Source organism: Elaeis guineensis, chromosome 1, assembly GCF_000442705.2.
Source record: "Elaeis guineensis isolate ETL-2024a chromosome 1, EG11, whole genome shotgun sequence".
In the NCBI taxonomy this organism is placed as follows: Eukaryota; Viridiplantae; Streptophyta; class Magnoliopsida; order Arecales; family Arecaceae; genus Elaeis; species Elaeis guineensis.
In genome coordinates this window covers 174,488,544-174,508,853 of record NC_025993.2, presented here as the reverse complement: position 1 = coordinate 174,508,853, position 20,310 = coordinate 174,488,544, and the positions used below count along the sequence as shown (strand labels likewise).

General features: G+C 48.9%; 1 protein-coding gene and 1 pseudogene across 1 annotated transcript; both read left to right on the top strand.

The window, feature by feature from the left end:
• The window catches only part of LOC114913446 (cation-transporting ATPase HMA5-like), a 52,153-nt pseudogene that overhangs the window by 8,651 nt on the left and 23,192 nt on the right, over nt 1-20,310 (top strand).
• Nucleotides 3,700-6,846, top strand: LOC105039749 (putative disease resistance protein RGA3). The gene has a single exon (XM_073250869.1). The coding sequence runs from the start codon at nt 3,700-3,702 to the stop codon at nt 6,844-6,846; it is 3,147 nt and encodes a 1,048-aa protein (XP_073106970.1).

Genomic DNA, 20,310 nt, shown 5'->3' with positions numbered 1-20,310 from the left:
TCTCCACTCTCGCACATGTGAGGTATTATCTACTTCAGTCTTTGACACTATGGCATGAGTCTCACGATTTTATCCTTTAAAAAGTATCTCATATGGGACAGAAGGTTCCATTTCATATAAATCAGAGTTTTCTTTAACTCACAACTCATGTGAGATTAATGATGTCCTCCCACCTACCCTACAATATAGTCTTCCAATCAAGAGGGACTTTGGACAAAGTTATGAGAGGTGTCCCATAGTCCGTCGGAGATACATCGACCCCACAGAGGGCACCAATATTATAGTTAAGGGCTCGTGGCTCAGATGAATTGGTTTCTGCTCTCGTATACGTGAGGTATTATTTATCTCGACCTCTATCATCATGGCATGAAGCCTCACGATTTTATCATTTAAAAGGCACCTCATGTGGGAGGAAAAAATCCATCCCATATAAGATAAAATTTTTCTTAACTCACAACTGATGTGAGACTAATGATGTCCTCCCATCTACACCACAACAGATATGATTTCCTCTGATTTTCTTTGAAACATTAGCAATTATGTAAAGAGATGCATGGTTTCTCTCTCCTATACATTTAATAAGGATGGAGCTAAGAGCTATGGCGATAAGTAGGTGGGTAGCTTTTTAAAGCTGAACATGTGGCAACATTGTCGCATAAAAAATAAAAAATTGGAAGCACTTCAATTTTTATTTTTTTAAGGATTTCTGATAATAAAAAATATGTTTTGTTTATTCTTTTTTTTTAATGAAAGGAGCCGCTCGACCATGTTGAGGCCAATAGATAGAGCTAAGAGCTAGGAGCCAACGAGGAGTTCAAGCATTATCGATAGCCTCGTGGTTGAGGCACTCACTAGAGATCTGAAGGATAGAGCGAACCTAAGCAATGTCAGAGATAGTAAAGCCATGGTGTCCAGTCATGATTTTTCAAATGACCATAAGGCTAGTTGGTGACATCACCTTTGTCGAGAGCTCGTTAGAGGCATAGGGAAAGGTGGACCAGGGGAGAAGGTGAGGAAGAAGAGATTGATCAATCAGAGGAGGATGGTGGCAGACTCGATCCAACCATCGACTAGGTGGGAGAGATTGACATGCTTGACGATGATGATGTGCTCAAGACAAACATAGCAGAGTCAGGCAGAGATCATGGAAAGGTCGAATGGAGAGGACAAGAGAAGGATGAAAATTCTCTTTTGAAAAAGTTGGAGCGAAAATTTGTCACTTATACTTTTCCATAAATAATGAAAATTTTTTATTCTAAAAAAAGTAACTAAATATATTTTCTGTATTGGATTCCATATTTCTATTTATAAAAATAGAAATAAAAAAAATAATAACAAACATGACTTCTTTTTTTTTTGTTATAATATTTTTGTTCTCATGGTTGCACGTGAATCACAGCAAGGCAGCTTGAAATATCCTTCCAAAGAAAAAAGCTAATCCAATCAGGCAGCTTGGAGCAAAGAATGGCACTTTGCCCTTTTTTCTGGCAAGGAATGGCATCCTCGTTTTTTTTTTTGGCAAGGAATGGGCCGAATGGCGTCCTCTCTCTCGCTTTTCTTTCTTGTGTGGTTGGGGCGGAGGGGGGCAAGGAATGGCATCTTTGCTTCTTCCAAGTAATGAAAATAATTCTTCCGTGTCACATGCTTTCGTTTCGGTTGAGTAGAGGGGTATTAGACTATTAGCACTCATTATTCGATGGATGCATGCCAGAGAGAGTGACTACCCACAAATGAACCTAGATTGTGTGCGACTTCTAGAAATGGCCACATCTCCTGACATAAGTATGGGATCATTCGTATATGCTGGCCCCAGGCATAGTGCCCTTATCCTATGCTTGAGATGACACATGGCTGGAAATGCCAGCTAAATTATCCTCTTTAAAAGGAATGGAAAGTACCGTAAGATACTATATATATTTTAAAAAAATTTATCAAAAGATAGATGACAGCGCAAACTTATGTGCATTAAAATATTAAAAAATAAATAAATAAATTTTAAAAATATTTGAATAATTTAGATAAATATCACATAATCATTTTTTTTATAGATGTATAGGATCTATGATACTTTTTAAGTACTGTAGAGAATTTCATTCTCTCTCTAAATGGTATGTATGGTTTTATCTCAAAAAAAAATGATATACGTAGTAAGACATTTACTCATGACTAATAAGGTACAGTTATAAAAACGATGAATTGTTGCACCCTTCCTACATGCTCTTAATTATAGTTGATCAAGCAAATGAGAACATGCATGTACTGATGAATAAATCTCAAATCTTGTCATAAGAGACTGAATGATGACCATAATTGAGTTTTGAATGTATCTAGGATGTCAAAGTGTGACCTGGGACATGACCTGAGTTGGTCTTTTCAGCCAAAATTCCAAACACCCATCCCATCTAATTGCTCTTGGTAGTTGGGTCTGAGTCAAATTTTCAAGTTTTATGCCAGGCATATTGGGTTAAATCAGGAGACATTTTACCAAAAAAAAAAAAAAAATCAAGAGACGTCAGCATTGCTAGTACTAGTTTCATCGTTTAGGAGGATTATTTCACTGAGAACTTGACCAACATTCTTTATTCTCTAGATTCATCTGATCTACATAAAGCCTTTAAAAATCCCAATCTCCCACACTTATCATGTAAGTATGAATATTTTATACATATATTAACAAATTTTTCAATTTATCCCTTTTTTTATTTTTCAAGATTTTGGAATAACAGAAGTCAAAAGAATAACAAGAAATTCATGCAAGATTTTTGCACAGATTTTAAAGCATGAAAAACATGTAGAACTACTCGTGAGATGCTACTTAGAATACTAAAATTTAGATGTAAATTGTACAATAAATAAGACATGTAAAAATACTAGCAAATTCATATTCATCCCTACACTCTTAGAAAAATCATGCGCTAATATTTATAAATAATTTGAAATAATTAAAGTTTAGATAATAATGTTGCAAAGGAGATAAGAAAGATGTTTTTGGAATCAATGCGTATAGGAAAACTATCCCAAGAACGAATTTTGCTCTATCTAATAATATTATCCTCAAGATATACCATGAATCTGGCTCAACCAGAGACCTATGACAGGCACGATTGCATGGAGGTGTGATCCAAAAACATCCCTCAATTGCTCCAAAGGAAAGTGGCCAGAATGTATAATGGACAACTCAAGCCTCGTATTACAAGCATGATTGCATGGAGATGGGACCCAAAAGGAACTTTCAGTTGCATTGAGAAAAGTAGAGAGAGAAAGGAGTTAGCAAGAAGAAAATTCAAGAAGGAATTTTATTTCTTGCAAATGTGTTTGTTTTTTTGAAATCTATATCTAAGATTTTGAATCTAGAAATCGTTATATAAGCTCCAGGCAACTACTGAGGTGGCTCATAGAAGAAATAAAATGGCATCTTTGCTTTTCTTTCTGGTGGAAGCCTGAGGCTTGTTCCATTTTCATCAAAAAAAATAAAAAAATAAAAACCTTTGCTTTTCTTTCTTTTGGGCAAGGAATGGCACTTTGCTTTGGAGTGGAGTAATAAAAATTGCTCTTCCATATCACATGTCGTGTTTCAGACGAGTGGAGGGGTATTACTTTAGCACTACTTAAATAGTTGTCTTTGTAGAGGGTGGAAGGAGTGCCCTACCATTTCCTGCTCTCCACCCTCCCATAGTCTTGGACTTGGAGAAACAAAAGATGGCCATGATGGCGGAAGCCTTTGTCTCCAAATTATTTGAGATGCTATTAACCTCTGCAACACAAGAGGCTGCCAAGATCTTGGGTGTGCCCGACGAAATCAAGAAGCTCCATAGGAGGTTGAAGAGGATACAGGTCGTTCTCGCTGATGCAGAGAATAGACGCTTCGAGAACCCAGTCATCAACCTCTGGCTGAATGAGCTGCGAGATCTCATGTACGATGCAGACGATATCATCGACGAATGCCGGATCGAGGGTGAGAAGCTTCTCAACTCAAACTCATTCTCATCTCGCTGCGTTCGGTCGGTACGTTGTTGCTACCCTCCTATTGCTTGCATGCACAAAGTTAGATTCCATTGTAAGATTGGCAAAAGAATTAGAGATCTCAACCGTAGGCTTGATGAACTTGCCAAGGACAAGCCTGACCTCAATCTTACACCTGCTCCTCATCATGACCACCATAAGAGTGGAATAAGCCGCAGGACATCCCCAGTTGTTGAGCTTGAAATTGTGGGCGAGAAAATTGAGAACGACACGAGGATGTTGGGGGACCTATTGATAAAGGAGCACAAAAAGGAATTTCCTATCTTTGCCATTGTTGGCATGGGTGGGATAGGCAAAACCACTCTTGCTCACAAGATTTACAATGATGAGAATCTTCGGGACAACTTCCACCGAATGCCATGGATTTGGTTGCCCGTGTCCGAAGATTTCTCCGAGTCCGATTTGCTGAGATCTATCATAAGACAAGCTGGAGGTGATCCTGGGGAGGATAATGAGAAGGAAGTGCTTGAACCCATGCTCAGACAAATCATCACGAAAAAGAAGTTCTTCTTAATCCTAGATGATGTTTGGGATGCGCGAGTATGGAATGAACTATTGAGAAAGCCCTTGCAGATTGGTTTGGCAGATAGTAGAATTTTGATAACCACTAGAAACATAAACGTTGCTAAACAAATGAGTGCAACATACAGTCATATGGTGGAGAAGTTGTCTCGAGAAGATGGTTGGTCATTAATTTGCAAGATGGTGTTCGGGGAAGGAGATGAACAAAATATGCGTGTGTTAAGTGATGTCGGGATGAAAATTGTAGGGAAATGCGATGGCCTTCCACTTGCTCTCAAGACTATTGGAGGGGTTCTTCGAACCAAGGCAAAGAGGCCATTGGAATGGGAAAAGGTCCTTTCTAGCCCAGCATGGTCTTTTGCGAAGCTTCCAGAAGGGGTGAGGGGTGCTTTGTACTTGAGCTATCAGGATTTACCATCTCCTCTCAAGCAATGCTATGCTTGCCTTTCATTATTTCCCGAGGATTACCTAATTTTTGGAATTCAATTTGTCAATAGTTGTATTGCGGAGGGCTTTGTAACATCCGAAGACGATACGCCCATGGAAGATGTGGGAGAAGGGTATTGGAAGGAGTTGGTGCAAAGGAACCTTCTACAGCCAGATCCAAATTGGTATGATGACCAAGGTTGCAGGATGCACGACCTCTTGCGATCTCTAGCACAACATATAGCACAGGAAGAGTGTTTCATCGGAGATGCACAAGCCTTTGAAGGAAAGATCAAGGCGTCATCGTCATCATCGATAAGACTACGCCGTTTATCAATTGTGGATGAAAAATTAGAAACCATACCTGACTTGATAATGGAACAGACATCCTTGAGGACCCTGTTATTCTTCCATACCCCACTTATTCATGGTCTCCCAGAGGATCTCTTCAGAAAGCTGAGGAGTCTAAGGGTTCTGGACTTAAGTGGAACAACCATTAACAATCTACCAACTTCCTTGGGAGATCTTGTACACCTTAGAAGTCTTGATCTCCACTCGACTCCAATAAGAGATATACCGGAGAGTATAGGGAATCTCAGAAATCTCCAATTCCTGACACTCCACAATTGTAAATATTTGCACAGCCTCCCTAACGGTGTCCTCGGGTTAATCAGTCTAAGGAATCTAGATGTCACGGATACACCACTTGATGGTCTGCCTATGGGAATAGGGAGACTGCAACAACTAAATGTAATTAGGGGATTTGTCGTGAATGGTGGCGGCGAGGGCCGGAGATCTAGAGTAGGAGATGACAGAAAGCAGAAGCACAAGGGACATCAACATGGGAGGTTCTGCACCTTGGAAGAGTTGAAATCGCTCTCCCAGCTCAGGATTATTAGCATATGCAACTTGGAGAGGGTATCAAACAGGGCTGAAGCAAGAGCTGCTGCACTTGAAGCCCAGCACCATCTTCTCGACCTACGTATGTATTGCACCTTACCGAGCAGCTCCTCTGATATGCAGCAGCCTCGTGCAAACGATTACGAGGAGGAAGAAATCAAGAGAATAGGGGAGGTCTTCGAGGAGCTCTGCCCACCGCCATGCCTCGAACTTGTTGAAATCTTTGGCTACTTCGGCCATGAGTTTCCCAGCTGGATGAGGACACCCTCCTCCTCATTGCTCCCCAACCTGCGAAGGTTGTATCTGAATAATTGTGCTCTATGCCGGCGACTTCCACCCTTGGGATTGCTACAACAACTAGATTATCTCTGGATTGAAGGTGCTTCTGCAATCACGAGCATCGGGCGTGAATTCTTGTTACTGGGCTCTTGCTTCTCCTCCTACTTCCCTAAACTAGAGATACTTGGATTTGAAGACATGCCTAATTGGGAAGACCGGTGGTGGCGGTGGGAGGAGGAGGACAACCAGACAACATCGTTGCTGCCTTCTCTTAAGAAATTGGCCATAAAGGAATGTCCGAAGTTGAAGTCTCTTCCGGAGAGCCTCCTGTGTGATGCAACCGCCCTGAAGGTATTAGCAATTGAAGGTGCCCACAGGTTGACAGAAGTTAAAAACCTCCACTTTCTTCTAGAATTGATCTTGAAGAACAACTCAAGCTTAGAGAGAGTGTCCAACTTTCCAGCACTAAAATACCTAGAGATTTATCATTGTGGGGAGTTGAAGGGCGTGGATGGTGTGGATGCCGTGGAGCACATACAGCTTGATGATCAAGAAGCAGAGTTTCCTCCCGCAAAGTGGTTAGTAGGTGCTGGTGAAGAACAACCGCGCTTTCCTTCGCTCAACAAGTTGACTCTCTACGAGAAAATCTATCGCCGAGGGCTGCCTGATTGGCCGATGACACATCACCCGCGTTGAAGCAATGATCAGTTCCTCCTCTCTTTTTCTCCTATCCTTTTTTTCTCTTCATGCAGTTAGGAATGGACTCTAATGTTGGCTCCATCTTTACATCTGCTTTACCAAGCAAGAGATGCGAGACTACTTGCCAACTTTGTGATACTCTGCATCATTCTCGTCCTTTCATGTACATATTCTGATCAGATTACTTCATGATACCAGTTTCTTTTATCTATTTTCTTTTCTTGTGGTGGGATAAGCATTATATATAGCACCCTGGAGGCCGGAGCTGTTGCTTTGGTCCATTCTGCCCTGTTTGTTGGTGTCTTAATATTGCTCAAACAGAGTGCATATTGTATGATCATGAGGACGAAGTTTTTAGCCGTTCCCAGGAAGATGTTGTTCCATGATGTGATCTTAATTTTCTTCTTTTCTTTCTCAAAGAGTTTGATATCTCTCATCCATCTTCAACAAGAACAAGCAGCAACAATGATTTCACCTGCTGGGCCAGAAGAAGTCGGCATCATGGACCAAATCTGACGAGGCCAACGTATCATTCTTTTGATAAAAGAGGCCAGCGTATGATATCTGGGATCTAGGATTTGGAACTGTTTTGCGGACCATATTTTAGGATTTGACAGCAGAAATCAAATCATGTTCGACATTTAATTACCATATTTTGATGGACAAGGATTGGAAAGAAATAAAAATTTTTTGGAGTTTATTTGCTGGAATGCATGAACAGATGGATATATGAATATGTAAACCAAATTTTATCCTTTAATGTGAGAGCATGTAACTTCCATCAAAAAAAGGATGTGAGATTCTCCCAATTCTTTCAAGCATTCCACAACGTTTTTCTAAATCAAACTAGTACTCAAAAACATGTGATCATGTTTCTACATAACAAAATTGTGATATAGAAAACATGTGCTATGTCAATGATCTGCAAAAAAATTCATTTGATGCAACTATCAAGGCAACCATATGAAAACCATTAGACCTGATAATTGAACTGTCATCATTTGATGATGCTGTTATTTTTGTCATAGATTCTTTGGCTAGGGTACCAAATTCAATGGGTCAGACCAGGTTAAATGGAGTCTTGAGCTCACTCCAAGTTACTATAATCCATGCTTAATCCCACCCATAATCAATACAACACTTTGTAGCCCAAGCTTGGCATAATGAATGAAGAGTCAGCTCAGGATGTTGATCCTGGTTAACTTTGAGAATACAAACCCAACTTAACACGCAAACTGTGGCACTGGTTCAACACCCAGTCTAGGACGCGGTCCCTCTGTACAGGAGAATTGCATGTGTACACGGAACCCCCGCTCATTACCTTCTTATCCCAATTCCGCTGGACTCATGGAACTGAGCTCGGTACGATTGAAAGCTAAAGGCAGGGCCAATCCCTCTTGGAATCAAATCCCTGCCCTTGACATAAATGGGAAGAGGTCGTACCATCCAAACCAAGATTGATCACCAAGCTAGATCGTTTTTTTATTTTTGTGAGACAATATACAAGTAAGAAATCTTCATATCTCCCAACTTCTTAAGAAACTCTCACGTCAGATAATGTATAGACATCCAAGATATTCTTTTCTTTGTTATTGGATGGCAACGAAGCAAAAATCACCTTTTTTCTCTTCTATTTCTCACGGTGTAAACAATGTGGAAATGCTAACTCGTCTTTATAATTTGCGCTTCCATAGGGTTGATTCTTAACATGATACTTTTTTGGAGGAAATGGTAGGATATTTGACATCAGGATTAAAAAGGACCTCAAGTTGGGTGCAATGGATGCAGCATTGCCCGTCCATCGAATGACCTGCCTTCTATTGAGGAAATAGAATAAATCCTTACTTGACAAATATATACACTATAAGAAAATAGAAGAAATTTATTGAATACGATGAGTATATACATAGAATGTCCCCGATTTGGGTAAACTAAAGGAAGAAAATCCAACATATGTGTCAAAATATCAGATCGAGGAGTATTAATTTGTTGGTTCCATGTCACTAGTCCTTTAAATTTTTCTTAGCAAGTAAGGTTCCATTGCTTTATGGTCAGTCCTGTGTTATCAGTTGATTAAAGTTTGGAATCAAGGTTAATTAAGATTGTCCCTGCACTACTACCGGATGATTAGAAGTCATACAATGTCAACGAAGTACCCTTATTTTCAAGGCAAGGCCCACATTAAGTGGCCTGTACAACACTCTGTCAACCTGCTGCTAAAATGATTTCATATAACCTGCTGAAGTAGCTGAAACTTTGGAGTCTTATAGCCATCACCTTTTTAAGGTGCTGTCTTCTACCTACTATCTTCTTAATTCAATCCAACTATTTGCTCTATTCCCATTGTAGGGTCAAAATGTTTCTCTGTTGCTGTCTCTGTTTCAGTTTATGTTCTTTGTTGCTCTGCAGAAAATACGTCTTCTGTATGTTTTCAGATTGAGTTTTGTTTGTCTGCCCCCTGTAAAACTATTCCGTAAATATCTTCTCCTGAAATAAATCTGGAGGAAAGTTCTTACTTCCTCCATATTCACATCAAAAAAAAAAAAAAAACGAAAAGAAAAGAAAAATGCTTTACTGGAAAGACAGAAGTTATTCAAACCATAATGGAAGCTACGAGAGCAGGCTGTGATTTTGTGAGTGTAAAAGGCTCTAAGAAAAAGCAGAGCATCTCATTGTATATTTTTCCTCTTCCTTGATAAAAAACCAGTTGGCTGTCTTTGCCTCCCTTATCATCAAAAAAATAAAATAAAAAAGTCCGTCTCTCTTCCTTGCTGTTCTTGTTTAGCTGCATTTCAATGGAACCTGATGGAGTTTCTTTGTCTTGCCATCAAATTTTGTAGCTTAGGACGGACTTTGCATGTGGGTGGTCGTCCTTATAAATCATCTTCTTCAATATCAAGTTTTGTACGTCATCAATGTTTGTTGAAGACTACAACACCAAAGGAACCATGAATCCCTTAGGTGTCCTTGGCAGATCCCATAGGTGTCCTTATATTCTTCTTATAACCCCATGCAATGCATGGGATGCCGAAAAAAAAAAAAAATCGGAACCAACAAAATTTTTTAATCTCTCTTAAATATTCTCTTTCTCGACAGATCTCTAAAAAAAAAATAATGAAATGAAAAAAAAAAAAGAAGCAAAAAAAATAAAAAAATCATCCCTGTCTTTCCTCTCTTTTTTTCGTCTCATCGGTCCCAACCGGATGGGAGGCTTGGAGCGGCGGAATAGGGAAGCTCAGATAATGGCTGGGGTTTTGTGTTGGATATTTTTCATTCATAAAAAGAAAGTAAAAAGCCCACCTCATTCACGCCTTAGGAGATAAAACTACTCTACCGAAATTTCTATGGATACTTCCCTTTGTCCCCTCTCTCTCTTATCTCACTGTTGGGGAATACCGACCGACCGACCGACAGATGGCCGGAGGGACCGACCGACCGATTGACAATCGGACCGACCGACCGACTTACGGCCGGAGGGACCGACCGACCGACCGATTGACAGTCGGACCGACCAACTGACGCCATCACCGGCCCATCATCGGCTTACGACCGATTGAGGATATGTCGGGCGCACCTTTCCCGACCGACTGAACCCGGAAGTCTGATGGCCGACTCACGCAAAACTCGCCGACCAACGGAGGAGCCCGACGCCACTCAGTTGGCCACCGACCTAGGGTCGGTCGACTCCTCTGATCGCCGTACAGCCGCCAGACCTTGTCAGTTCTGACAGCAACATGCGGCACGGCCATCTAGGGGCATTGTCCCGCCGAAGGCATTGTCAACCCTGGTGATTTGACAGCCCCACGGCGACGTGACACTTTCACGGCGACTCTGACAGTCTACAGTGAGTTGACAGTTCCTCACTTGTCTGCGCCATTAATGACGGCGCCATACCGTGCTCCACTATATAAATCGGGGAAGGCAACAGTGCAAGGGATCTCCATTCTCGCCTTGGAGACCACAGGCTTGCTCCTCCCTCTCCCTCTCTCTCTCGATCGAGCTCTCTGTCTTCATTTCACTGTTGCCCAGTCACCTCTCTGACTTGACCGTCGGAGGGTCCCCGCCGGAGCCGCCTCCGGTCAGTGTGGACTTCTCGTTTTTGCAGGCGCACGTTCCCCGACGATCGGACGACGAGGCGATTGGCCGCAACAGATTGGCACGCCAGGCAGGGGGGACAGAATGACGAAGACAAGAGCCCAACGATCGAGAATCACCGGATCGGCGAGGCGCTCTTCCCGCCGAGAAGAAGCTTCTCCGCCACCACCGCCGGTGGCGGAGCCCAGTTCTCCACACCCCACGGTGACCACGGAGGCGCAAATCGCGGCCATCGTACGGCAGATGACTGTACTGACGGACGCAGTCAAGAGCCTCCAGCAACAACCGGCGGCCCGTCCGATGCCCTCCAGGAGCAGCCGCCGACGACCGCACCGCACCCCATCACCTCCGTGCGAGCGCCCCCAACAGCGCTCCCATGGAGAAGAGGAAGGACGGCCCTGGCGTGCTGACCGACGGTCCCAGCAGCCCTCTCCTTCCCCGCTGGAATGGGCAAGGAAGGAGAAACGACCGCGCACGCCGTCGGCCTCCCTCTCAGAATCTTCCGGAGACTCCACTCCCGGGGTCTCCCAGCATCGACGAGCGGACGACTACGAGCGCCGGTTCGAGGAAATCGACCGCCGACTCGCCCAGTTGCAGATGGACGGCCAGAAGTCTTCGAACGACGTCGACTTCCAGACCGCCCAACCTCTCTCCCGACTGGTCCTCGACGAACCGATTCCCAGTCGATTCAAGATGCCGCACGTGGAGCCATACGACGGCTCCACCGACCCAGTCGACCACCTCGAGAGCTATAAAGCTCTCATGACGATCCAAGGGGCAACCGATGCTCTTTTTTGCATCGGCTTCCCCGCTACACTCCGCAAGGCTGCCAGAGCCTGGTACTCCGGTCTCCGATTGGGGAGTATCCATTCCTTCGGACAGCTCGAGCACTCATTCGTGGCCCACTTCAGCACCAGTCGAAAGCCGCTGCGAACGTCGGACAACCTTTTCTCCATCAAACAGGGGAAAAATGAGACGCTCCGACACTTCGTGGTGCGATTCAACACGGCCACGCTTGAGGTCCGGGACCTCAACGAAGACATGGCTATCTCAGCCATGAAACGGGGCCTGAGGGCATCCCGATTCACCTACTCTCTGGACAAGACCCTCCTCCGGACATACGCCGAGCTACTGGAGCGCGCGTACAAGTATATGCGCGCGGACGAAGGAGCGTCCGACCGACGCTTGGCCGAGCCCAGAGGCCCGAAAGAGAAGCGGAGGAAAGGTCGGGAACCGCCGAACCCAGCAGGCCCCCGACCGATAGTCGGGTCTCGCCGCCCCGACGAATCCAAAAATCACCCCGGCAACAGACTCCAAGGCCGGCACGCCCCAGGTATGACTCCTACACTCCTCTCTCTGCTCCTCGTGCGCAGATTCTAATGGAGATCGAGGGGGAAGAATACCTGCGACGGCCTCCGCCTCTGAAGGCAAAAGGCCTCGACCATCGGAAGTACTGTCGATTTCACCGAGGCCATGGCCACAACACCGAGCAGTGCATCCAGCTGAAGGATGAGATCGAGGCTCTCATCCGTCGGGGGTATCTCGGCAAATTCCGGAAGGGTCCGCCGACCCAACCAGTTGCCGATCGACGACCCCAGCCGACTGAAGAAGCGGCGACCAATCGGCCGACGGTCGGAGTCATCAACATGATCTCCAAGCGGCTGGACCCGGGGACGTCCTGGGGAGACGAGCCGACGAAAAAGCCCGCCCGGACGACGATCACCTTCACGGAGGACGACGTTCGGGGCATCCAAACTCCCCACGACGATGCTGTTGTTGTGTCGGCGATAATAGCAAATTATGATGTAAAACAATTTTTGTTGATAATGGAAGTTCGACGAATGTTTTGTTTTACTCGACCTTCTCCCGGATGCAACTGTCAATCGACCGACTTAAGAGGGTCTCCATGCCCTTGATCGGCTTTGCCGGAGATGCCGTCACGACAGAGAGAGAAATCACCCTGCCCGTGACGGTCGGCACCGAACCACGGCAAAGCACGGTCCACCTAACTTTCGCGGTCGTCCAAGTTCCTTCGGCCTACAACGCCATCTTGGACGACCCGGACTGAACGACCTCAAGGCGATCGTCTCGACGTACCATCTCCTCGTTCGGTTTCCGACCAAAAAGGGTCGGGAGATGCGCGGGGATCAACAGCTCGCCCGACAATGCTTCAGATCTCCGCTCAAAGCGACGAGTCGAGGGGTTCCCTGACAATGACAAGCTGGACCACGGGAGGAGGAAGAACGGGGTTCGCCGGCCGAGCAGCTCAAGGCGATCCCGATAGGAGAAAATCCGGATCGGAAAGATTTGGATCGGGTCCCAATTGCCCGACACCGAACGACGCCGACTCACGGAGCTGCTGACGGCCAATACCGACATATTTGCTTGGTCGGCAATAGATATGTCGGGCATCCCCCAGAAACAATAACCCACCGACTCAACATCGACCCAACGATGAGGCCGGTGAGGCAGAAGAAAAGGTCCTTCGCTCCAGAGAGGCAGAGGCCATCGACGAAGAAGTGGACAAGCTACTCAAAGCAGGCTTCATCCGAGAATCCACATATCCCGATTGGCTCGCCAATGTTGTCATGGTCAAAAAGCCAACGGGAAGTGGAGGATCTGCATCGACTACACCGACCTCAACCGAGCCTGCCCAAAAGATAGCTTCCCGCTTCCCAAGATCGACCAGCTGGTGGATGCGACGTCCGGATTCCGACTGCTCAGCTTCATGGACGCCTTCGCCGGATACAACCAGATCCGGATGGCGCCTGAAGACGAGAGCACACCGCGTTCGTGACTCCCAAGGGCCTTTACTGTTATCGAGTGATGCCCTTCGGACTCAAGAACGCTGGCGCCACCTACCAGCGACTTGTCAATAAGGTCTTCAAAGACCAGATCGGGCGCAACATGGAGGTTACGTGGACGACATGCTGGTGAAGAGCGCGCAGGTCCCGGACCATGTTCAGGATCTCGAGGAGACCTTCCGCACCCTTCGACGACACCGAATGAAGCTCAACCCGACCAAGTGCGCTTTTGGGGTGACCTCGGGAAGTTCCTCGGATTCCTCATTTTCCAGAGAGGGATTGAGGCTAACCCTGAGAAAATAAAGGCAATCCTCGACATGCATCATCCGAACACCAAGAAGGAGGTCCAACAGCTGAACGGAAAGATCGTCGCTCTCAGCCGATTCATTTCTCGATCAGCTGAAAGGTGCCTCCCGTTTTTCAAAACTTTACGCCACGCAAATGGTTTTCTTGGTCGGATGAGTGCCAACAGGCCTTCGAAGACCTGAAAAAGTACTTGGCTTCCCCGCTGCTGCTCGTAAAGCCGCAGGTCGGGGAAACCTTGTATCTCTACTTGGCCACATCTTCTGAGGCAATCAGTTCGGTGCTCGTCCGAGAAAACGAGTGCCGAACCCATCAGCCTATCTACTACACCAGCAAGGTACTCCACGGCGTCGAGGCCAGATACTCGGAGACGAAAAAGATGATTTTCGCCCTGACCGTCTTCGCGCAACGACTCCGTCCATACTTTCAGGCCCACGCCATAGTGGTGCTCACCAACCAGCCCCTGAGGACAATATTGCGCCGACCCGACACATCTGGACGACTCGCGAAGTGGGCGATGAAGCTCAGCGAGTTCGACATTCAGTACCGACCAAGGCCTGCCTTGAAGGCTCAGGTCTTGGCCGACTTCATCGCCGAATGCCCGACGACCGACCAAGGGTCGGGAGCTGAAGACTCGGGACGAGATGTGATCTCTGAGCCAGACCCGATCTCCACCTGGGTACTCCACATCGACGGAGCCTCAAACGCTCAGGGAAGCGGGGCCGGGCTCCTGCTCACGAATTCGGATGGGGTGGTCACCGAGTACGCCCTCCGGTTCGACTTCAAGGCCTCCAATAACCAAGCCGAATACGAGGCACTCCTCGCTGGCTTGAGGATGGCGAAAGAACTGGGCGTCGACAGCCTCCGGGCATTCTCCGACTCTCAGCTGATCGTGGGGCAGGTCAAGGGCGAATTCGAGGCGCGAGATCCGACCATGATCAAATACCTTCAGAAAGTGAAGGACCTCGTGGCACGCCTCAGGTATTTTGAAATTTCCCACATCCCTAGATCGGAGAACGCCCGTGCCGACGCGCTTTCCAGACTGGTGACTTCGGCTTACGACTCCTTGGGTCGGACGTTCGTGGAGAACCTCGAGCAGCCGAGCATCGATCGGGCCGAAGAAGTACAGCAGCTAACCACCGAACCAAGCTGAATGGACCCGATCGTTCGGTATCTGACCGACGGGATCGGTCCCGAGGATCATGCAGAAGCCAAACGACTCCGATGGTCGGCCTCTCAATATGTCATCATGGATGGCCGGCTCTACAAGAGGTCGTTCTCCCTTCCCTTGCTTAGGTGCTTGGGACCGACCGACGCCGACTACGCTCTCCGAGAAGTTCACGAAGGGATTTGTGGGAATCACTTGGGGGCAAATCCCTGGCCTACAAAGTCCTGCGACAGGGTTATTACTGGCCCACCATGAAGAAGGACGCGGCCGAGTTGGTCCGGAGGTGCGAACCATGTCAAAAGTACGCCAACATTCAACACCAACCGGCCAGCCAAATCGCTCCTATTGTCGCTCCATGGCCCTTTGCCCAGTGGAGGGTCGATATCCTCGGTCCTTTCCCTCCGGCATCGGGTCAGAGGAAGTTCATCGTCGTCGCCATCGACTACTTCACCAAGTGGGTGGAGGCCGAACCATTGGTGCAGATCACCGAGAGGAAGATGGAGGACTTTATCCAGAAATCCATCATCTTCAGGTTCGGATTGCCGCACACCATCATCACCGACAATGGACGGCAATTCGACAACCAGGACTTCAAAGATTTCTGCACCAGGTTCTACATTAAGCACCGACTGACTTCAGTCGGGCACCCACAGTCCAACGGCGAGGTCGAGGTGACCAACCACCTTGCTCCACGGACTCAAGACCCGACTAAACGAAGCCAAAGGCCTCTGGGTCGACGAGCTAGGCTCCGTTCTGTGGGCTTACCGAACGACCCCCCGCGTTCCGACCGGGGAGTCGCCTTTCAGTTTGGCCTATGGAACGGAGGCCATGATCCCGCTCGAGATCGGACTGCCATCTTCAAGAGTCGAGCGGTATCAAGAGCCGGACAACTCCGAGTGTCGGAGGGCTGACCTAGACCTCCTCCCCGAACTGCGAGACGAGGCCCAAATTCGCATGGCTTCGTACCGACAGAGGGTCGCTCAGTATTACAACGCCAAGGTCAGACCGAAGCTCTTCAGGCCTGGCGACTTAGTCTTGAGGAAGGCGGAAGTCTCGAGGCCCCTGGACCAAGGGAAGTTGGCTCCAAATTGGGAAGGACCCTACAAAGTAGCAGACACTTATGGTCCGAGAGCCTATCGACTGGAGACCCTTGAGGGGAAGCCCATTCTCCGAACTTGGAACACCGACAACTTGAAGTTGTATTACCCGTGAACTTTGTAATTGTTCAGTCAGAATACAAATTCGGTTTGAAATCTCGGAGTTTTAACTCTTCGACTAATGATCGGCGCTCACCAAGGCCAAGCCCCGACATATCAACGTGGATTTAGTGTCCACCTGGACCCGACGACCTTATCGCCGGTGACCCATCGGACCCTTACAAAGACCGATGCACCCTTATGGACGGGAGTTGACACTCCTTCGACGATCGACGATACATCGGACCCTTACAAGGACCGATGCACCCATATGAACGGGAGTTGCACTCCTTCGACCTTCGACGACACATCAGACTCTAGCGAAGACCGATGCATCTACATTGACAGGGGTTAACACTCCTTCTACGGTCGGACTTTCGGGCCAAACCATCGGCTAACAAACCGATCGGGCTCCGACCAAAGATAGGCGAAATGCCTACGCGACCGACGTCGCGACTCCCGACCAGGCTACGACCGGTCGAAGGATATTCGGCTTACCACCGTCTATCGCACAATGCGACCTTAGTTGCATCTGCAACTTGCCGACCGAGCCACGGCCGGACGATATTCGGCTTACCACCGTATATCATAAGACACAGCATGAATACCCGACGCAAGAGCATCGGGATCTGACTTGTTGTCGTTTTTCCGACACTGCGTCGGACGATGTTCGACTGAATGCGTCAGTGGAAGCCTGACTACCGAACCTTTGCCAGGTTCGGTAGGCTCCCGACTCAACAGACGCGCCCGAATGACGACCTCGACTATCAGAAGCCGATCCGAAGTTGGGACTTACCTCTCCTTCGTAGCGGCACGAGTTGCCGAATGTCCTACCGACCTATGTGAGTTGGCGACTCACAGAAGTTAGTGACTTACTAAGGCATTCAACTACACATTTGAAAGAAGTAGACAAAGGAAAAATGGAAGAAGTTTTCATTCAAAGTTTTCATTCAAAGAAGGTTTACAAAGTCGGGTCGAAGCCCGATTACAAGTATCTCAAAAACAGAAAAAGCAAAAGAAAGTCGGTAAGGATCGATCACCCTTCTGAGTCGATCTCCTCGACCGACGGAGGATCGGGGATGACTGGTGTGTCAGCCACGATCGGAGCCGGGTCGACGGCTGAAGCTGGTCCTTCGGTCGGCGGGGGACTGGCGGTCGGCGTCGCTTGCTCCGGGACGGCTTCCTCCGCAGTGACGATGCCTCCCGACGGCTGGTCGGCCATCTCCTCGGTGGCTTGCTCCTCGGCAAACGGCGGGACGACCCTGCTGAGGTCCAGCTCCGGGTACAAGGCCTGGACCGCATCCCGACCATCCTCGTACCCCACCCGGTACGAGGCGAAACCCGACTCGAGCATCTCCTCCTGATACCGGTCGGAGGCCCGGAAGTCTTCAACCGCCCGGTCGGCCGACTCCTTCGCCGACCTTGCCTCTTCCTCCGCCCGGCCGAGCGCATCCTTCGCCGACTCTGCCTCCGCCTTTGCTATGTCAGCATCGGCTTGGGCGATTGAAAGCTCCTCCTCAGCCTTGGCAAGCTTCTCCAGGCTGACCCGAAGCTGCTCGCGCTCGCCTTGGAGTTCGGCGGCGACGTCATCCCGTTCGCGCCGAAGACGACGCACGGCCCGGCCCTTATGTCTGGCCTCCTTCTTGGCCGACCTAAGCTCGGACCCAAGCCGGGAGACCTCGTCTACTAACTTGGCCTCCCGATCGGCCGACTGCTGAAGATGGTCGACCAGCATTGCCTTCTCGGCTTCGGTCGCTGCCGACCTCTCCTTATAAGCGGCCCGGACATTACCGAACCTCCAGTACCCGGCCTCCAGTTCCGACATTGTGTAGATCAGCTGCCGATTGCAAATGCTTCGTCAGGATCACATAATGAGAAAAATCTCTAAGGAAAAGAGAAGGTGATGCGAAGCTTACCTCGACCATAGTCGGGTAGAACTTGGACAGCATCTCGGTTACCTGCCGAGATCTCAGCGACTCCACGTCGGTCGGAAGAAGGATCCCTTGGCACAACCTTCTCGCCAGGTTATGGTCGGCCAACGCCGACGCACCCTCGGGGAACTGTGCGCTGGGCGGCACAGATCGGCTCCCCGACCTTGTTTCATCCGTGGGGTCCATCGGGGCTTTCCCTCGATCGGCCACCCCGACCGACGGAACCGACAGCGAGGGGATGCTCGAAGTAGAACCAGCACCCCCCGCTGCGGCCACGGACGCCACCGGATGATGTTCGGTTTCCCGAATGACATCCGGCTCCACCGCCTCCGGTGATGCCGCCGACGCTCCTTCGGCCGCCTCTTCCACCGGCCTCTCCTCCGTACGAGCCGTCGGATCCGCGAGCGCGATGACGGGCTCCGACTGATCGGTCACCGACGCTTCGACGATCGGCGCCGTTGGAGCAGGCTTCTTCGGGGGGTGCGAAGGTCCGGCCCCCGATGCTGGCCTCTTCCTTGTCGCGAATTGCCGAATCTCCGCGTCTGTCGGCCGCATTCTTGGAGGTGTCCCTGCAATACCAACAAAGGTGTTAACTAAAGAACCGGACTAAGGGTTGGATGAAAAGGAGATCGGGAAATCGGACGATACCTAGTCGGGGGACCAAGCTTAAGCCGGCGTCATAGAGAGCTTGTTCGGTAACAAGCTCCCTCTGCTTCGGGACCGACATATCTTTTAGTCGGTGGAAGTCCTCCCGGTCGTCCGCTTCCACCCGACTGTTGTCATTGGCTTCGGTTCGGGGCACGCCCCAGTGAGAAGGAAAGCTCCAAGAAGATGGAGAAGAAATAAAGAAGAATTGGTTCTTCCACCCATGGATGGACGATGGGAGACCGGTGATAAAGGAAAGGCCCTTCCGGGGGTTGAAGAGCCACCACCCTCGGTCTTTAGGGTGGGGTCGGAGCACAAAGAAGGCCCGAAAGAGAGAAATGCGAGGGTTGGTCGGCAAGAGCTGACACAACAATGCAAAACTGATTATGAGACGGACGGAGTTCGGTGCTAGTTGCGCCGGACAGAGTCCGTAATAGTTCAGAAGATTCTGGACGAACTCCGAAATCGGGAGCCGAAGACCCACGCGAAGGTCCTCGACGTACAGCGCCAGCTGGCCAGGCGGAGGGCTGTTAACCCGACCGCCGGCCCCTGGGGCGGATAGTTGAAACTGCTCCGGGATGCAATACTGCTCCCGAAGCCGATCAACATTCGGCCCCGAATGCGAGGAAACCTCAACTTCCGGAGTCGACCAGGAGTCGTCAGTCGGATTCCCCGACCGAGCTCCCTGAGTCTGATTCCTGGCCATTCTACCGGAACCGAATAAGAAAGAAGAAGGGGCGAAGAAGAAGATGAGGAGGACGAAGAGGAGACCATGAACCGGAGAAACTCCTCTGGAAGCGAGAAAGCTCTGCCCGCGACGACTGAGAAATAGCCCGGACAGAATTTCGGCAGCAAAATGGCAATGGTGGGGTCTTGGGTCCGAGAGGTCCTATATATATAGGCCCGTCCGACGGCCAAGATGACTCCGCACCGACCGAAGCTCCGTGGATGCTCGACACGTGGCGGCCTCCGGGTGGCCTGAGAATTCGGGGTGCCCCGTCCCAGGACGGCCGCACCGCCCATATTAAATGCGGGGGGCGCCGGCGAACCACCTTCGACACGCGGCACGCGGGGACGCGGTTCCGCATTTATGCGCCCGCGCCGATTTGCGTTCCCGATGGGATGCCTGACAGCGCCCCGCGCTCCCACGATCGGCGTCGGATATCCGGTCGTCTGACACCGTATCGTCCGACGCCCGATCTCCTGACACCGACGTAACGTCTGACGATGACAAGACGCGACGTCTGACGCCGACGTGACATCTGACACCGACTAGACACCCAAATAGCTTGACATTTATGAGGCGCTTGACATCGGAT